Here is a 20,540-nt window from a genome sequence, read left to right as displayed (position 1 = left end):
CACATCGTGTTGGCTATAAAGCCTTCCAGTGCTTTCCCATTTCTCTTATGTTAAAACCCTAACTCCTGACACGGGCCTTGATTTTTGACCACACAATCTCACACCATTTTCCACATTGGTCACTATTCTTTCACAACACAGACCTGTGACTCAATTATGGCAAATGAGTTCATGCCTCAGGATCTTTGCACATGTTCTTTCCTCTCCTACGAGTGCCAGATATGCTTTTCTCCCCCGAATCTTTTGCATGGTTGGCACTTCTCATCATTTGAATCTTAGCTCCAAATGTCACTTCCTCTGAGAAGCCCCCAGGCATCCTCCAGCACATAACCCTGATTTATTTTAATTTTTTTTTCAACGTTTTTTATTTATTTTTTTGGGACAGAGAGAGACAGAGCATGAACGGGGGAGGGGCAGAGAGAGAGGGAGACACAGAATCGGAAACAGGCTCCAGGCTCTGAGCCATCAGCCCAGAGCCTGACGCGGGGCTCGAACTCACGGACCGCGAGATCGTGACCTGGCTGAAGTCGGACGCTTAACCGACTGCGCCACCCACGCGCCCAACCCTGTTTTATTTTAATCAGATGAGTCATTATCTATTAAACTGTTAATTTGTGGGGCCCCTGGATGGCTCAGTCGGTTGTCTGATTCTTGGTTTTTGCTCAGATCATGATCTCAAGGTGCATGGGTTCAAGCTCCGCGTCAAGCTCTACAGTGACAGCATGGAGCCTGCTTTCGATTTTCTCTCTCTCCCCCTCTCTCTCTTTGCCCCTCCCTGCTTACTCTCTGTCTCTCAAAAAAAAAAAAAAAAGCAGTTAATTTGTTAATTTGTTTATCCTTTGTCTCCATGCACAACGTCATCTACAACTAGAAGGCAATTCCATAAGGACAGGGTCCTTGTCTTGTTTACTGCTCTATCATGTATGTGATCAATATCTATTGAAGGTGCTCAAAAAATATTTTTATGCTGAATTCCAAGTGAACAAGAGGGCATCTGCAAGGCTGACTGCAAAGTAGGTCACAGGGTTCTGTGAAGGTCCTGACACACCAGTCATCCAGACACTCCTGACCTCAGGCTCGCTCTCTCAAGACACAATGGGGGTCATATGCCCGTTTAGGTCTGAGTGTGGTCAAGATCATTGCGCTGTCACTCTGGTGGCCTTTGGAAAGCTGGCCCCCCTCTCACCCTCTCTCCCCCTTCTCTCCACTGCTTTGATTTTTCTTCCAGAAAGTAGTCTGTAGGCATCCCTGGGAACCTTGGAGAACCTTGCTCTGGACAAGCAAGACTCGACCAAAGATGTTTCTTGATCCTTAGATTTGTACAGAACCAGAGATGGAGTGAGATGTTCCCTTAGGAAGAGAAAGACCCAGTGGGGACTGAGGACTGTGGCTGAAGGACGTGTATGCTAGGTGGGGTGGCATGGATCCTCTATGTGGCTCCAACTCTGCTCCCTGTGGGTAGACACAGCAGAAAAGATCACCTCTCTGACCCTTGAGAGGGGGTGGAGAGTCTCCAGAAACAGACAATCAAAACAGCCATTTATTTAATGAGAAGTGAGGGAATTCAGTCCCAAATGATTTCACCTCAGACTCACCACTCCCATACCAGAAGGAAAGGCCCTTGGGCCACGCCAGGTATCATTGTGGCCCTGAGTCCCCGTGCTCAGCTCTTTGTCCCTACTTCTCTGTCTGTATTTGTCTTCCATTGGGAGAAGCTAATATAATAGAGCCCAAACCTTTAGCAATTCCATTGTGATGCCCCAGCACTGGCTCAGAAACTGCTGTGGTGAAGAGGTAAGAAGGGGGTCAGGCAAACCTTTTTGCCTGCATGCTTTCTTGGCACATACATAGGGATGCAGAGGGAGGAAATGCCCACCCAAATTGAGTAGACGTCCCTGGCTCTAGACAGGTGTCTCCAAGCCACACTGCACTGTATGTTCTTACCTTATCTCTAGCTCTGCTCTCCTTTCACTGCCTCTTGTTTCTGGGTCTCCCCCTCCATACTCCCTCTTCACCCACTTGAACATTTTAATCCCTTTTGTTTTCTAGAGGGAACTTCCCACATCTACACAGCATCTCCCTTGTGCCTAACACTGAGCTAGGTACTGAACAGAAGGAGTTAACTAAAATGTGTCACTCCCCTGGGAGGATGAGAGCCTTGGGAACAAACCCAGGCATGCAATGTGACAGCTTGCCCCATGTGTGGTCCAGTTTCTACAAGGTGCAGAGGAAGTGCAAAGAGAGAGTGGTCAGCACTGCTTGGGGGCTGTCAACGAAGACTTCAGGACACAGAGTGGAAGGAGGGATAGGACTTTCCCAGGTGAATAGGGAGAAAGGGGACTCCAGTGGGAGGTAAAAGCAAAGGTCCAGAGCTACTAAACTGCTCTGGATGTACCCAGCGTTGTAAGAAACGTGGAGTATCTAATGCCAAAGCATTGTTTTCCGATAGATAAAAATGTGACTCTCATACAAATATATAGTGAGTATATGTCAAAGACTTAATTATTAATGAGGGAGCCAGGAGAGTAAAGCTAGTTTGCTGAGCATTTGGGGAACAGGGATTTATATAGATAGGGAAGGAATAATGACATTAATTTTCCAAGTTGGAAGCAAAAATACAGGAAAATAAAACCATAGCTTTTGGGGTTATCTTCTCTATCAGATGGAGATATCCCACAGGGCAATGAACAATAAACTTTGGGGTGATCTTCTTAGCTGAATGGAAACATTTGCATCTCTAGTGAACAAAAATCACGTGTCTTTTATTAATCAGTGTTAGCATTGATGTCACAGAGTCTAGGTCTCAAGCCAAAGAAGGAATATTCCCCCAGAAGATGGGACAATTAAGTTGACCTCTTAGGCAATACTTCATGTAATGTTAAAGGAAACACAGCTATCCTTTTGAGTAATTTAAAAGCTTTGGGTAATTTCCTCCTCAATACAAAAAGGATGGATCAGAAGACAGGAGGGGGTTGGTGGAATGGGTGAGGAAGCCAGAGCAAGAACACAGGGGCCAAACCATGGAGGGCAGTGGGGTTTGGAACCTTCCCCTGGAGGACTGCTGAGCCACTGAATGACTTTTAAAGATGTGGACAATGATGACTGCATCCTGACTCCCCTGCATAACAGGCTAGCAGGGTGCCAATGTATGTGAAGCCCAAATGAGAAGCTATGAGGACCTGAACTAAAGCCCCATTGGCGAGTGAAGGCATCCAGTGAAAGTTCTTGCTGCCATTTTGATATCAAAGACAGAGTCTCCCTAAATACCAACTTTCATGTACAAGGCTTACAGCACAGCCGTCCTCACCCATTCCTGACTCCCCATGTCCCATGCGTGGTGGGCCTCCCATGCTCTCGTTGATAGTTCCTTTTATCTGTCTTCCTGTGATCCATTGGAGTCCCGAAGCAATCAAATCAACCTTTGTCATCTAGGCTGACTATGCTCCTCTCATATCTGAAAAATCTGCCCTAAATCAGATCTTTCATTCTGTGTGCCACACACACACCACCACTGACAACATACTCAGAATCAAAGCAAGTATCTCCCATTCTTTGCTGGGGTCATCAGCTTGTCTGCCTCCCATCAGAGGCCTGCAGGCAGTGAATAAATTATATTTATAAATTATAAATTATAAATTTCCCTCCTTTCAGACTTTAATTTGCCTTTTCTTAAAAAAATTTTTTAATGGTTATTTATTTTTGACAGAGACAGAGCATGAGCAGGGGAGGGGCAGAGAGAGAGGGAGACACAGAATCCAAAGCAGGCTCCAGGCTCTGAGCTGTCAGCACAGAGCCCGACGTGGGGCTTGAACTCACAGACCGCGAGATCATGACCTGAGCCGAAGTCAGATGCTCAACCGACTGAGCCACCCAGGCGCCCCTAATTTGCCTTTAAATGTTGTTGGGTATTATTGATAAACACATAATTATTGCATGTACTTTATGTTCTAAAAGTTTTTTTTTAAGTTTATTTATTTTGAGAGAGAGGGTGTTGGGGGGGGGGGATGCAGAGAGAGGGGCAGAGAAAGGAGAGAGAGAATCCCAAGCAGGCTACGCACCGTCAGCACAGAGCCCGATGTGAGATCATGAACTGTGCCAAAGTCAAGAGCCGGATGCTTAACCGACTGAACCACCAGGTGCCCCTGTATGTACTTTAAACAATTGATCCAATTCTTTGTAAATTCATTGTTCTTCTGTTTAGGAATTTTGCATGCTTTTTCTTAAATGTATATAAAATTGAAGACAGCTGCCCCTGAGTTTAGAAATTACCTCCTGTTGCAGAGACATAATATGCAAACAGAAACCAGGCTTACTTCTTTTTTTTTTTAACAGAGTGCAAAAAAAAGGGCTCTCATTCTCTTTATGTTCAGTTGAAAAGCCTTCAAGATAGATGGTTCTTGGTTAAAGGATTTTATGGTAGAGAAATTATACCTTACCAAATTTGTAGTACCCTACAAATTTCTTCTGTCACTCATCCAACCAATAGAGACAGAGCAGCAGGTACTGTGCTAAGTGTTTGGAGTATGAAATAAAAATGAAATAGAAGATGCAGAGTCGTCCTAACCTAAAGAAATAGAAAGAACTACAATACAAACATACAGGGTATAATTAGAATGTATGGTCTGATTTAGTCCTTGGGACTGAAGCATATTATGGTAACTTGATCATTATCATTGTGACAGAGGGACAGATTGGGACAGCAATGGAGACATTACTATAATTGTTGAAGAATTATCTATAAAAGTCTTTGCACAGCATCCTTCTCTGAGTCAGACTTCAGATGAGAATGTTCCGTTCCCAGATACTGGTAAGATACCGAACAGATACTGGTAAATGGCATGAGAGCAAAACATATCATTAAATTCTGCAATTCCTCATGATTTCCCTCTTCTCTCCGTTTCCCTGGACTTGAAGACACCACAGCTAACAGGGCAGAAAGGAGATGCCCATGAGGCTGATGGTCCTTTCACAGGAACTACACAACAGAGGTAGAACAACCGAGTTGGGGATGATGCAGAGGAGACCCGCCCCCCCACCCTGCATGGTGTGGGACATTCATTTTAATGATGTGATCCTGGGGGCACCTTGATCTCAGGGTCGTGAGTTCGAGCCCCACATTGGGTGTAGAGATTACTTAAAAATAACTAAAAAATAAATAAATAAAGAGATGGTCCCAGTAGCAGTGGTAGAAGCAGGGAAGGGAGGGTATTTACTGAGGAGACTTTGTTCAATGAAAGAAATCACGACTCTTAGGTAAGATAAGACTACATGAATGAACGAGTTTATTGCGTATGGCACAATCTTGTTTTGTCACTGTCTTAACGTTACTCTTGCCTCTTCCCAGGCAATTTCCATAAATCATATGGAAGCAGGGAACCAAACAGCTATTTCAAAATTCATCCTTCTGGGGCTTTCAGAAGATATAAACCTGCAGCCCCTCCTTTTCGGGCTGTTTCTCTATATGTACCTGGTCTGTGTTTTAGGGAACCTACTCATCGTTCTGGCCATCAGCTCTGACCCCCACCTCCACACCCCCATGTACTTCTTCCTCACCAACCTGTCCCTCACTGATATCTGTTTCACCTCCACCACTGTCCTCAAGATGTTAGTGAACATCCAGACACGGAGCAACGCCATCACGTATGAAGGCTGCCTTACCCAAATGTGTTTTTTCATGATTTTTGCTGGATTAGATAATTTGCTACTGACCGTGATGGCCTATGATCGGTTTGTGGCCGTCTGTCACCCCCTGCACTACCTGGTCATCATGAACCCTAGCCTCTGTGGTCTCCTGCTTCTGCTTTCTTGGTTAATCTGCCTGATGTATTCTTTGTTGCAAAGTCTGATGGTTTTGAGGGTGGCCTTCTGCAAAGAGACAGAAATCCCCCACTTCTTCTGTGAACTTGCTCAGATCCTCAAGCTTGCCTGTTCTGACACCCTTGTCAATGACATCCTACTGTATTTTGTAACTGGCCTGTTGGGTGTTATTCCCCTGACTGGGATCCTTTTCTCTTATTCTAGAATTATCTCCTGCATAATGGGCATTTCTTCTGCTGTGGGGAAGTACAAAGCCTTTTCCACCTGTGGGTCCCACCTCTTGGTGGTCTCCTTGTTCTATGGTGCAGGCCTTGGGGTCTACCTCACTTCTGGAACAGCCCATCCGTCCAGAAAGGGTTCAATAGCCTCAGTGATGTACACAGTGGTCACCCCCACGCTGAACCCCTTCATCTACAGCCTGAGGAACAGGGACTTGAAAGGGGCTCTGAGGAGACTTTTCAGGAGAGGAGCTTACTTCCAGTGATAACCAAAGTTAAAGACGGACAACAGAGATCAACAGTGCTGATAACTGGTGTCCTTGAATATGTAATCTAAAGAAAGGACATAAATACTATTAATGGTTTACTAGAAGAAAAACACTCCTGAACACAGACGTGAAGTAGCACACCAAAAGTCTTGTCATACACCCAAGAAAAAGAATGGTCAACCAATAACTACACTTCTCATGAAAGCACACTATTTCAAGGACACAGACTCCTGTAAGCATCAAGGTTTGAAGGCAAGGAGTGCACTGGGAAGATGGGGGACAGGAGTGACAAGTGTTTCACATTACTGACTCATGTTTGCCCTTCTCAGTTATGTTCTAGCTTCTAGCACCACGAATGCTGGACCATGGCTTCCCTGGTCTCAGTGTGGAAACCACTATCTATCATATGGATCTCCCTCACCCCATTAAATTTTACTTACTGAATCTTGCTTGGGTGGTGCCCGTTGACCTATACTGAGGATGTTAATAAGAATCTTCTTCAAGAAACTCATTGTAGTGTCTATTTTAAGTGAAAGAAAGCCCTGGTCTACTTGCGGTCTTCCTTGCCTGGTGCACATTTTGCCAAATCTTCACACACCTGGCTCCCTCTCATAGTCAGGCTTCAAATCAAAACTCACAGCTCTTCAGAGACCTACCTTGACATCCTACCAAGTCCAGTTTTCATAGCACTTGCCATATTTTGAGGCACGGCAGAGCACAGTGGCTAAGAGGGCTCTGGGTTCAAATCTGCCATTATTCACTAATGGCATGCTCTTACACAAGTTACTTCTCTGTGTCTCTATGCCCTCATCTGTAATAATGACAATACATTTCCTGAAGAGTTCTGGTGGGGATTAAATGTTACACCTAAGAGTGCTCAGAGCAGTGTCTGGCATAAGGACTCAGTGTTAGCCACCATGATCCATGAGGGCCACCAGCATCTGTGTTGTCCCAGAAAAGGTGCAGAGACTGGGAACAGCCAGCCATTCCTTTGACCCTATTAACTACAGTAGCTTGCACTGCCATGGAGTGAGGAGGATGGCACAGAGGAGGGATTCATTACCAGCAGAACAGAGTTGGAAAACCTGACCAGAGAGGGTTGAACAGGATATGAGTCTAGATGGAGCTGAGTGCATCTCCAGAGCTGACTCAGGGCATCAAGGAAGCCACATAGGAGAGGCACTCTGTTCAAAGCTTAGCCCTCTGAACAGCCCCAGGAACACCACATGCTGGAGGTCAGATCTGTACAGACCAGGAAATGGCCCCAGAGACCCCCCACAACAGGGAACCAAGAGGACAAAGCATCCTTTATACCAGTTGAGCTGGATTGGGTAGAATGGATAGATTCTCTTGAACTGAAAGCAAAAAAAAATATTTTAGGTTGACTTGAGGACTACTGGACCCTCTTGATTATCACTACATTTGGACTTAGGCAGATTCTAATGTTTGAATCCTAACTTTACCATTTACTAGGATATTTACTCTGTCTCTAAGCAGCCTCACATTCTTCATTTGTAAATAACTGTTGGGGTGATTATAGACAGCTAGTGTTAAGCGTCTTATATAGAGATTCTCATAAAGTAGTGGGTATTATATGTATGAACACAGCATTAATGTGTCCCCATCTTGTGCCCCTTCTACTGGGTAGGATCCTGCACCCTGGAAGGCTCTGCCTAGCTGCATTCTTCCCCAGCAAGTGTCTGAGGGTGTGACACAAAGTGCCCCTCAAAAATAAAATCACTTTGTATTCAGTGCAGTAAGGTCCTAGCGTCCAACTACTCCATGAAACTCCTTCCCTGGAGACCTCGGCAGAATTAGATGAAGCCAAGACGATAGGACCATCCTAATGAGCCTTGAACAGTATCTGATTGCCCTTCACCTTCCCCTTAGTGCCTAGTATAGAAATTATTTTTCTATCACTGGGTTTTTCAACCTGGGTACTGTTGACATTTAGGACCAGATAATTCTTGCTGGTATTTCTGTCCTATGCATTATAGGATGTTTAGCTGCACCTGTGGCCTCTGCATACTAGGTACTAGTGGTGTCCGCCTTCACCCTGGTCATAAAAATAAAAAATGACTCCAGACATTGCCAGATGTCCCCTAGGAGCAAAATCACTCCTGGATGAGAACCACCTGGTCTGCCATGACACAAAGGACTCAAGGAAAGGAAAATGCAGGAAATATGAAGTGAGGGGCCACAACCCTAGTTTTCCTAAGGCCCAGAATGGAATGGACCCAAGATACTGGCCTCCAGCCAAGGGTCTTTGCGTGGAAGAGGCCACAAGTCAGGAATGGAAGCACCAGTGCACATTTGCTGAAAAACAGATACTTTAATGATCTCAAAACTCCAGAAGAATGTTGGCTGTTCTTATTATCTGCTTTTATTTCCAGTGCCTACCATGTGGAACATCCTAATAGATACTTGCTAAGTTGACTGTTTTGTGTTTACAGTATGCCAGGCCATTCCTCCAAGCACTTAGATGTATTAACTCAGTTCATTTTCACAACCACCTTAAGGAGGCAGATGCTCCTATTTTCTCCACTTTGCAAAATGGCTAACAGCAGCACAGAAATCACTGACCTATAACTACTATCTGAAAATGTCCTCTGATGATCTGAGGTGAGACATTCCTAGCATTGTGTCCAAGTGGACTGCTTTAGGAAATGGTATGTATCTCTCCTCCTACTGACCTCCCTTCTTGGAGGAGCTCTGTCCTCCTTAGGTCTGAGGCAGGCCTATAAGGTGCAATTTATCCCACCAGCTGAAGGACTAAGAGATTCTTTTGTACAAAGTTGGCTGAGTCTCTATGGCCTTGTCTCGTGGGTGTGGACCCCCACCCTCTCGTCCCATCTACTGGCCAAACCCAACTCCATCAAGGACTATTGCCTAACTTCAGCGTGAAGCCCATTGCAAACCACTGGAGATGCACCCAGAGAAAAAAAAAACAAAAACACAGGATCAAAGGCCACTGTCATCCAACTGAGTCATCCTTCTCTACTGAAAAGGGACTTCTATCAACCAACCAGATAGGTTGCCATCCATAGACAACTCTTATAATTTCCAATGCCCAAAAAAGAGAGCTATGATAAAGGCTCTAATGTCTCTAAAAACACAAGTGAATGGTAGGCCTCAGGTAGAACCTGGCTGGAAAGTGCTTTCACCTGCCTACATCAAGACTTGAAGGTACAGAAGCATGGAGCCAGTGACTAGAGCTGGTAGAGTTTACTCTGTCCCAGGAGTACACAGGAGCCAGGGAATTAGCCAGATTTATGGTTTTTGAGGCCCTTCAGATAGGAGCTACTTATTACCAAGGTCTTAGCAGCTTTACAAAAAATTTCAATCTCATACAAGAATGTGCTTTGGTCTCCTGTGATCAGCATCTCACTGGGAAACCGAGTTTTTTTTTTCCATTCCTGCACACTCATTTCCATGCCTGAACGCCATGTGCTGTTTCCACACATAAGGCACTCCAAACAAGTTGCCTGCTCAGATCTCTGCATCTTCCACCAGAGGGCATTAGAACCTCCACCCTGAGCTACTCTCCAGAGGCATGGCTCACACTGGCACCCTATCTTGCAGGTTTATGATGCCTTTCAATGTTGTTGGTGAGATACCAGTTGGACAACAAATGATTGGAAGTTAGGTTTTGATTCACAAAAGGAAAACAAAGTTGGAATAAACCACTCAGAGAAGTGTGATGCATCACCACTCAAAATGCTTAGCCAGAGGCTGGAAGGCCTCACTAGTATAAAGGAAAATTTAATTTTAAAAGCCTGTCTTTTCCACAATGCAAGAACTCTGACCTTAATGTGACAAAACAGAAGAAACTCAAAATAACTTTGCTGGAAGAAGCCAGACAGAAGAGTATGTATGGTACCATTTCATTTACAGAAAGCTCCAGAAAATGCAAACTGACCTGTACTGACAAAAAGCCTACCAGTAATTGCCTGGGAAAGGCCCTGGAGGGTTCACAAAGGAATCTTTTGGGAGTTTACCGTCTTGAATGTGGTAATGATTTCACTGGTGGACACGTTGGCCCAAACCTACCAAATTGTTTAAGCATGTGCAGTTACTATCTGTCAATTCTATCGATCTAAAACTATTTTCTCCCATTTGGAGTCTTCCAATAGAAACAGTGGCCCTATGGTGATTCCAGAAATGGCCACCATTTCTTCCCTTTCCTGTACCCACAACCCTTCTATGTGACTCTGATTACCCTTCCACTCTGGGCTCAGCCATGTGATTGCACTGGTCAACTGGGTGCCGGCAAAGGTGACATCAACATGGACTTGAAGAACATGCTCTGCCGGTGCAGGTACTAGTCTTGTCTGGACTGTTGGGGGCTGACGTCTAGAGTGAAGGTACTGGGCCAGCCTACTGGCAGCCCCGGGTAGACACGAGGGAGCCTGGCCAAGCATAGCCCAGACTGTCAACCAACAATAAGCCAAACGGTGGTGGTTTCAAACCACTGTGTTTTGGGTAGTTTATTATGCAGCAAATATAAATAGCCCCCTTCGTTACATTCTACTAAATAAACTGCAAATCTCATCAAACGTCAGTGAATTTCCATCAACTTCCAATTAATACTTGAGACTGACACATAAAATGTTGATGCAGATGCTGTGTATTATATAATCTATCCCATGTCACCCCTCCTGCTTTATCTACTACTTGAAAGATTTGGTTACCTGTCAGAGAATGTGATTTTCTTTCTGTGCCTTTGCACTCAGGATTGGCATGCTTAACTCACTCATGATCTGGAACACTATACATAAAAGCTGTCTACATTTCTACACTTAGCACCCATTATCTCTCTGTGGCTTTCTCGGATTGTCAATATCGCCTCCTCGGAACCTCCTGAATGGACTAATTGGCCACACTAGCGATCTTGTTTGTTTACATGCCTCTCTTCCTAGCCCTTTAGTCCCTTAAAGGCAGTACTGTGTCTTATGGTCTCTCCTCTCAAAGTCTAATTCAGCGTAAGGCCCTTAACTGATACTCGATGGCTCCCTAGAGGGTAACCTGAGTGATTGTAGTTACCCAAACATTACATAAGATAGAGCTGCTTCCTGCCGGAAAGGCCCCGACAACGGAAAGCTACCATGAGACCTGAAGACCGGGTAGGAGTGGGATTACAAGGCCCCTCCAGAGAGATTGTGTAACCTGAGAATGGCAGGGAAATCCAACAAAACACAAGAGTTCCGGGCCACCTGGGTGTAGGTGGGAATTCGGTTTGCTTCTGCTCTTGTAATTGATGTGATGGAGGGACTGCACAGAGAGTAGCTGCACTGGGTTCCCAAGGCTCCCAATTAAAGAAACGGTCCCATTGTAATAAATGCAGGGAAAGTGCTCTCCTCCTCCTGGGCCTGGCCTCTAGGGTACACGCATTTTTCTCACCCAAACTTGGCAAAAGCCAGCATGCGATTGCTCTTCACTAATGAGCCTAGGAAAACTTTCACCGAGGCCTGCGGCACACTGGGCTCCTTGGCTCACAGGTGTGCGAGTGCCACCACCACTCAATGACCTGCATGGAAGCCCTGCAGGTGCACAGGAAGGATACAGGAAGGCAAACAGAGACAGAAACCCGTGACCACACAGCCCTCTTGTCAGGCACCACCAGCCAAACTGACCCACTAGCGTGTAAGCACTTGAACAACGGTGTTTCTAGCAGGTAAACAGACTCCTCTAAGTGAATGACAAGCTTACAGTGGTGTGGGGACGATGGCAGTTAATCTATGTAAAGTATTCCCATCTGCTGTCTTCTCGAATGAGGTAATGAAACTGGTTTTTAGAAAATCATGACAGGGGCACCTGGGTGGCTCAGTCGGTTAAGCATCCAACTATGGCTCAGGTCATGACCTTGTGGTTCATGAGGTCAAGCCCCGCCACATCAGGCTCTGTGCGACAGCTCAGAGCCTGGAGCCTGCTTTGGATTCTGTGTCTCCCTCTCTCTCTGCCCCTCCCCCTCTCGACTCTCTCTCTCAAAAATAAAACATGAAAAAAATTAAAAAAAAAAAAAAGAAAATGATGACAAATATAAGTCAAAACAATTGTCAGAGATACATGGTTCCAACTTGCCTTTAAGAAGCAAACTTATCTGGGGCGCCTGGGTGGCTCAGCTGGTTAAGCAACCGACTTTGGCTTAGGTCATGATCTCATGGTTCGTGAGTTCGAGCCTCACATGGGGCTGGTGCCTGCTTCAGATTCTATGGCCCCCTCTCTGCCCCTCCGCCACTCACATTCTGTCTCTCTCTCTGTCTCAAAAATAAAATAAAACAATTTTTTTTAAAAAGCAGCCTATTTATTTACTGAGATTCTCAAAAAGCAATTGGGTAGGTTTTAAAAAAAAATCACATTTTATCCTGAATTCAGAAAAGAAGCAATGGGCTGAAGACAAACATAAAGGAACTCATGTTGCTTAAAGTGAAGAAAGATAGGATTTTCTTGGGCTCCTGTACGGAGACTACAGTTAGTAGACTTACTAGTCTCAGCCCCTATTTAAGGATTCTCTAGAAGAACCCAAAGAAGTAGGGGAGACAAAAATAAGGACACCAAAGGAAACTCTGGCCTCTGACAATACCTACAGGAACCACTAACCACAGGCTAACCTCTAGCCAGAGAAACGAAAACACACTGAGGGTCTCTTACTACTGATCCCTTCAATTAACGCATCCTGTCAAACTTAAAAAAAAAAATGCAAGCCATGTTAAAAGGCAAGTAGAAACAATCTATAAATGAGAAAGCAAGCATCAGAACCTGACTCATTTGTGCCAGAGATTTTGGAATTGTCAGACCAGAAATCTAAAATAACTATGGCTAATATTCTAAGTGTTCTTTCTTTCTCTTTCCTTCCCCCCTCCCCTCCCCTCCCCTCTCCTTTCTTTTTTATAAGGAGGCTTCATGCCCAGCATGGAGCCCAACCCAGGGCTCTAACTCACAACCGTGAGATCAAGACCTGAGCCAAGACCAAGAGTCAGATACTTAACAGACTGAGCCACCCAGGCGCCCAATGCGCTAAGTGTTCTAATGGAAAAAGCAAACGTGCAAGAAGAAATGGGTAAGCTGAGAAATGAAAACTCTAAGAATCAAAAGGAAATGCCAGAAATCAAAAGCATGGCAACAGAAATGAAGACTGTCCTTGATGGGTGCAGGAGACTGGATCTGGCTGAAAAAAAAGACTCTGTGAACTTGAAGATACCTCAATAGAAACTTCTAAAACTGAAATGCAAAGAGGAAAAGAAAAGAATGAAGACAAACATAATACCCAAGAACTGTGGGACAATTTACAAAAGGCATAACATATGTGTTATGGAATACCAAGGTGGGGGAGTGGGGGAGAATGAGAGAATGAAAACCCAGAATATTTTAAATAACAGATGAGAATTTTCCAAAATTAATGACAGACACCAAACCACAGATCCAGAAAACTAAGATATCATCAAGCAGGATTAATGCCCCACCCCCAATCTACATCTAGGCCTGTTATATTCAAGTTGTAGAAATTCAGCATGAAATAAACCTAGAATTTACGAACAAAAATGAAAACGATTCTTGTACCTGGAAATTTAAAAACCTCTTTCTAACTCCTGAATGAAAGGGGAAATCCAGACTGAAATGACAAAACTTCAAAGAAATAATGATGACCAAAAATACATTTTAGAATCTATGAAATGTACTTTAAAGCAGTAATCAGAGGAAAACCCACTGGACAAAATATTTGTCAATAAAAGAGTAAGAATAAATTAATTGCCAAAGAAAAAAAAAAAACTGGAAAAAGAAAAATAAGCCAAAACAAAGCATAAGGCAAGAGTGGAGAGAAAAGCAGAATAATGCGGAAATTACAAAAATAGCAGCTCTAATTAGTCAAAATTTCATTTTTAAACAAACAAACAAACAAAACAAACCAGTAGCTCACTTGATCCAAGAAAAGAGAAAGCAAATATATAAAAAGAGTTGATGACCACGGAATCAAAAAACATTTTAAAAATCATAAGACTACTTGCTGATCTCCATGCTAATGAAATGGACAATTTCCTAGGAACATACAGATTACCAACTCTGATTCCATTCAGGTTAGAAAGCTCGAGAAAGACCAATTTCTATGAAAGAAAGACAATTCTTAAAGAAGTACGCCACTAATAAGAACTTGACTCAGATGGTTTTACAAGGAATTCTACCAAATCTTTCCTAACCACACAGTCCTAATGCCATATAAATTATTCTGGTGCACTGAGAAGGAAAAATTCCCAATTCTTTATGAAGCAAGTATAATACCAACACCTAATCATACACAGTACAAACCAAACAAACACAAAAAACACTATAGACCAATTATCACACATGAATAGCACTAAAAAAATTCTAAACAAAATACTAGCAAAAAGGATCCAGCACCACATTAAGAAAATACACCATGACCAAGTGAAATTCACTCCAGGAATGCAAGATTTGTTGAATATTGAGATATTTATTAATATCATATAATTTATTAATAAATCAGAAGAATCATGACCCTCTTCATAGATGTTCAAAAAAACTAGCAAATGTTAACACCCATTCATGATAAAACATTCAAGAATATAGGATACCTTCTCAGTATGATAAAATAAATATAATACCTTTGTTCTAAAAGACATCATCTTAATTAATGGGAAAACAAGAGGGGCATCTCTTCTAGAACAGAGCCAGGATGCCCACGATATATCATTGTATTAGAGGTTATTAGCCAATGCAATTAGACAAGCAAAAACAATCAGAGGCCTAAGAACTGGTAAATAAGATATCTCAATTTGCAGGTAATATGGCAGTATACCTGGAAAACCCCAGAAAAGAATAAAGCTAACTCAAGAAATAATTCAGTGAAGTAACAAGTTACAAAATTAGCAGCTTTCATGTACAGAAACTGTGAACAGAAAACGTAATGGTAGGGAAAAGTCTCATTTATAATAAATGACTAAATACTTAGACAAAACTTAACAAGCAGAAAACTTGTACACGGAAAACTTTTAAACATTATTTAATGTTTAAAACTTTTAAACATTAAACACGAAAATAGACCTGAACAAATGGAAAGTCATTCTCTGTTCTTGAATGACTTTACATTATAGAAATGTCAGTTCTCCTCAAGTTAACTTATAAACTCAAGGCAATGACAATAAAAATACCCAAAAGCTAATTTTATGGAGTTGGACAAAATAATAGGAAAGTGCATATAAAAAGCAAAAAGGGGTGCCCAGCTGGCTCAGTCAGTAGAGCATATGACTCTTGATTTCGAGATTGTAAGTTCGAGACCCTAGTTGGGTATAGAGATTACTTATAAAAAAAAAAAAAAATCTTAAAAAAACCCCCAAACAAGCAAGAAAACGTAGGAAAACACTGAAAAAGAAAAACCGTGAGGGGGAACTAGACATTCCAGACATTAAGACTTATTATAAAGCTTCTTATAATTTAAATACTGTGGCATGGTACATGAACAAATAAATCAGCAGAATAAAGTCCAGAATTAGACATCTGGAATTCAAGATATGACAAAGGTGGGATGCCCAGGTAGTTCAGTTGGTTGTGTCCAACTCTTGATGTCGGCTCAGGTCTTGATCTCACAGTCATGAGATCAAGCCCTGCATTGGGCTCCATGCTGGGCATGAAGCCTGCTTAAGATTCTCTCTCTCTCCCCGGGCACCTGGGTGGCTCAGTCAGTTGAGTATCCAACTTCAGCCCAGGTCATGGTCTCATGGTTCCAGGGTTCAAGTCCCATGTCAGGCTTTGTGCTGACAGTACAGAGCCTGCTTTGGATTCTCTATCTGCCCTCCTCCACTTGCACTGTCTCTCCCTCAAAAACAAACATGAAAAAAAGATCCTTAGAAAAAAAAAGATTCCCTCTTCCTCTACCCCTCCAAAAAATATGTGTGTGTGTGCGCGCGCGCGCGCATGTGTGTACACACACACGACAAAGGTAACATCTCAAATTCCTAGGGCAAACACATACTTTTTTTTAATGTTTACTTATTTGAGAGAGGGCAAGCATGAGAGGGGGAGGGGCAGAGATAAAGGGAGAGAGAATCAGAAGCCGACTTTGCACAGTGTCAGCAAGGAACCTGATGTGGGGCTCAATCCCATGAATTTCAAGATCATTACCTGCGCTGAAATCAAGAGTCCACTGCTTAACTGACTGGTCACTCAGGCATCTTATTCATTTATTGTGAGAGAGTGCACGAGCGGGGGGGGGGGGGGGGGGACAGAGAGAGAGCGAGTGAGCGAGCATGAGCAGGGAAAAGACAGAGAGAGAATCCCAAGCAGGCTCCACACTCAGCAGAGACTGATACAAAGCTCAAACTCACCAACCATGAGATCATGACTTGAGCTAAAATCAAGAGTCAGATGCTTAACTAACTAAGCCACCCAGGTGCCCCAAGATATACTTTTTATGTAAATAATGCTGGGTTAATATGGAAAAAATAAAACTTAATCTTACCTCACACAACACACACAAAAATCAATCTCACATGACTGCAGATCTAAAGGTATATATATTAAAGGAAAAAACAACTTGCAGAAGAAATTATAGAATGTCATCCTGCCTTCTGGGTAGGCAAATATTTCTTACACAGGTACAGAAGAGTGCTGTCCATAAAGATTCAAGGACATTAAAATTAACTCATCTCATGAAAATACACCTATTAGAACACTGGAGACACGCACCAGAGTGGGAGAAGGTATGTACAAAACTCATCCAGAGTTTTGTGGAATATATACGTGGAATATATAAATCACAGGAAGAAAAAGGCAGGCAACTTCAGCATCGTATCCAATGTCATAAAATAGCTTGTTGCAAAACAAAGTTGCACAACCACTTTGGAAAATTGGCATCATGTACAAAGAATAAACATCTGCACCCCACTCGACCCATAAATTTCAGTTCAGGGCATAGACCCAAGAGAAATACATGCACCTGTGCACCATCAGAAACGTTAAAGTGTGTCCATAGCAGCATTATTCACAAGAGCCCCAAACTGAAACATGGAATGTAAACCGACACAAAGTACTTAAATAACTGTGGAATATGCAAACAGAACACACACAAACATGTACTTAGAGATACTCTAAATAATAAGGGTCAATTTAACAGAAATACTGGGCAAAATCAGACAGACACAAAAGAACACACCCTGTTCGGTTCCATTTGTACAGAGTTTGAAAACAAAGAACCCAAGCCATGCCGTCAGTCAGAACACCGGTTACCTGTGGAGAGTAGGGACGGGTTTGCCACCTGCATATGCAAGAAAGGGTATCAGCTACCCTGGTCGTGTTTTTTCTTGTCTGGTGATTACATGGATTTGCTCGGTGTAATAACGTAGCTGTACATGTGTGGGTTAAGAACTTCTGTGCGCTTCAGTAGACCTTGTTTCAAGTGTTACCACATGCACACATCCCGGTCCTTACACAACCACTGCAGAAATGACTTTGGTGCTCATACCGGTAAGCTGAACACGCACAGACCTCACAACCCAGCAATTCACGCTCCTGGAATAACTCACCGACGCTCCAGAAAGCGCGGACCCAACTTCTTAAAGCAGCATTGTTCACAACTGGGAAGAACGGGAATCACAAACTGTACACCAGCAACAGAAAAGGTACGCTGCAGGGGGATACAAAAGGCCACTATCTGGAAATGAAAATTGCCACTACGTTCATCAGTGGGATCCTCGAGCCTCCCCCGCTACTACTCAGCTGGCCACCACTGTATCTACCCTGAATTCTGCAAGAGCTTTCTAATGGCCCTGTTTGTGCCCTTGTCCTTCCTTAACCTGTCAACCCAGAAGCCAGTGATTCAGAAATTAGTTGCCAACCCCTCTGTTCAAAACCCTCCACTGACTTCCCACAACATGGGAGAATACAAGGCAAAGTCCTTCCAGGAAATCCACAGGGTGCCCCCATGACTGGCACCCTGACCCAGCTCTAGCCTCATCGTCTTGGGACTCCCAGGCTTGCTCCACTGGCCCCTGTGCTACTGCATGTGTCCCAAGCAGTTGTTTTTTTTTTTCATGGCCTTTGAACTGCCAAGGGTGCTCCACCCCAGATTACAACATGGTGCTGTCAGTTTACATCTCTGCTCAAATGTCCCCTAAGGTGAAGGCTTTCCACCCAACAGCTCTGAACCCCCACATTGTGTCTCATCATCACCACGCTTAGCCTTTCCTCCACTGCGTTAACCACCTTGCAGTATACAATGTATTTACGGACTCATTTGTTTATGGGGTGCCTTACCCTAAGCGGAAAGAAAGCACCGTGAAGGCAAAAATCCCAATTTGCTGCTACAGATGTGGGGCACAGACAGAACAGGGCCCGACACAGAAGCACTACTACCTGTTTGTGGGTTGAACTCAGACAAGCAACCTAATCTTGCTTGCCTTAGATTCTCCTTATGCAAAAGGGAGATCATGATGGTATCTGCTTCTTGGGGCTTCAGTAAAGACTGAGACACTTCAAATCAAGAAAATAAATACTTAAGCGTATCGGAGACTTGAAACACAATTTTAAAACATGGATTAAAGATGTAAAAAAAAAAAACAACAACCCATATTCAACAATTAAAAGTATAAGCAGATTATGTCCACACACAGCAGCTATAAAACCTTACCAATGACTCGATGCACATATTACAGATCGCATCCACTTGGGAGTAACAGAACCCTCCCCCAACCAATAAAAAATTATTAAATTCATAAACAATGAAATATCCAAAGCAGCTTAAGCCAATAACCAGTTTTATTTTTTTCTCATGTAATAGGAAGTCTGGAAATAATATATCCACGGCTAGTGTAGACAAAGAAGTGACTGGAGGGGCCAGGATCATTGTGCCTTTTCTGCAGGATCCTCTTTAGCCTGTGGCTTGCAGCCTCATGGTCAAAAGACGTATCTTTGAACACTAGGTACTTGGTCTCCTTGCAAGGTGAGAAGTAGGGAAAAGAGCAAAAACAAAATCTGTAGAAGAATGCAGGTAAGAAAAATCCCTTTTCAAGAGCTCTCTTGTCAACAGCCCATACAGTGACATCTGCTTATCGGTCAATGGCCAGGCTGTGACATAAAGACTGTAATAGTTGTGGAAAACTCATTAAGAGACTTCTAAAACTAGGGTATCTTAGTAATCTGACAAAACTTGGATTTTCTTGATGTGAAAGATGAGACACCGGGAAAGCAACGAGAAGTGTATGTCACTCCTGCAGGGACAGGAGGCCCAGAACATTCCAGAGGATCCATCTGATGAAGACATCATGCCCTGATAGCAACGCATCTGACTTAGACACTCGTAACAAACAGGTACTAAAAATACCCACATGTTACATAGCATTTAACACAATGCCAAACAGTCCACTGGTCAAGGGAGTTATCCAAAAGGAAATGAACACATATCAAGGATGGAATTATAATAATACTATATACAAACCTGTAATGAAGCCCAAGTGTTAGAGGAGCATGATCTTAAGAATAAAGACTACAAATTAATGAGTGAGGGTCTGTTTTCATGATGAAAGACTGACAAATGCAATTTCATGATTCACTAGAAAATTCCATCAGGGTATGAATTCTCATGAGCACAAGTGAGGGGGCTGCGGCTAAAATCATCTCCACACGCGGGCCGTCCGCGGTGTGGGTTCTCACGTTTCCTGAAAGAATTCCATTGGCTAGGCTTTTTGAAGTTTTAAACAGAAATGTCTCCTAGTGTGAGTACGTTTCATAAAAACTGAGCGATTGTTGTAGGCCATGGTTTCTCAACCTCAGCAATACTGACATTTGGGGCCACATAATTCTCTCCTGCAGGGGCTCCCGGGCATTATATGCCAGTAGCACCCCACCCCCCGCCCAGTTTTCACAATAAAAAATGTCTCCAGATAAGCAAAATCACCACCGGGTTAGAACTGTTCCTGTAGACCAAGGGCTGGCTGGGTTTTTCTGTAAAAGGCCAGAAAGTAGGTGTTTTAGGCTCTGTGAGTCACATGTGGTGTTTGCCACATGTTTTTCTTCTTTAAAAATGTTATCAACTATTCTTAGTTTGCAAGCCATACAAAAATAGACAGTCGGCCAGTTTGCTGACCTCTCTTATAGACTTTCCCACATTCCTATTTTATAGGTTTTTCTCTTTAGTATGATTTTGTTCATCAAGAATACGGTGTGAGACCAGTAAGTCCCTGGTGCGCTCGCTCGTATGCCCAGAAGGTGCTGGTGGTGCTAAGGT

At 43.3% G+C, this 20,540-nt stretch overlaps 2 protein-coding genes across 2 annotated transcripts in view; both read left to right on the top strand.

Moving 5' to 3' along the window:
• Window positions 1-20,540, top strand: part of EIF3G (eukaryotic translation initiation factor 3 subunit G) — a 767,140-nt gene that overhangs the window by 559,269 nt on the left and 187,331 nt on the right. The gene's annotated exons all lie outside the window — the stretch shown is intronic.
• On the top strand, window positions 5,273-6,532 carry LOC125930566 (olfactory receptor 7D4-like). The gene has a single exon (XM_049642441.1). The coding sequence runs from the start codon at window positions 5,273-5,275 to the stop codon at window positions 6,299-6,301; it is 1,029 nt and encodes a 342-aa protein (XP_049498398.1). The 3' UTR covers window positions 6,302-6,532.

The sequence above is a fragment of the Panthera uncia genome, chromosome A2 (assembly GCF_023721935.1).
Source record: "Panthera uncia isolate 11264 chromosome A2, Puncia_PCG_1.0, whole genome shotgun sequence".
NCBI classification, from domain to species: Eukaryota; Metazoa; Chordata; class Mammalia; order Carnivora; family Felidae; genus Panthera; species Panthera uncia.
The sequence above is the reverse complement of the archived record's forward strand: the minus strand, read 5'-3'. Positions and strand labels throughout refer to the sequence as shown.

What these genes read in the sequence shown, in the direction of transcription:
- LOC125930566 (XM_049642441.1), top strand. Translation starts at nt 5,273, where the DNA reads ATGAACGAGTTTATTGCGTATGGCACAATCTTGTTTTGTCACTGTCTT.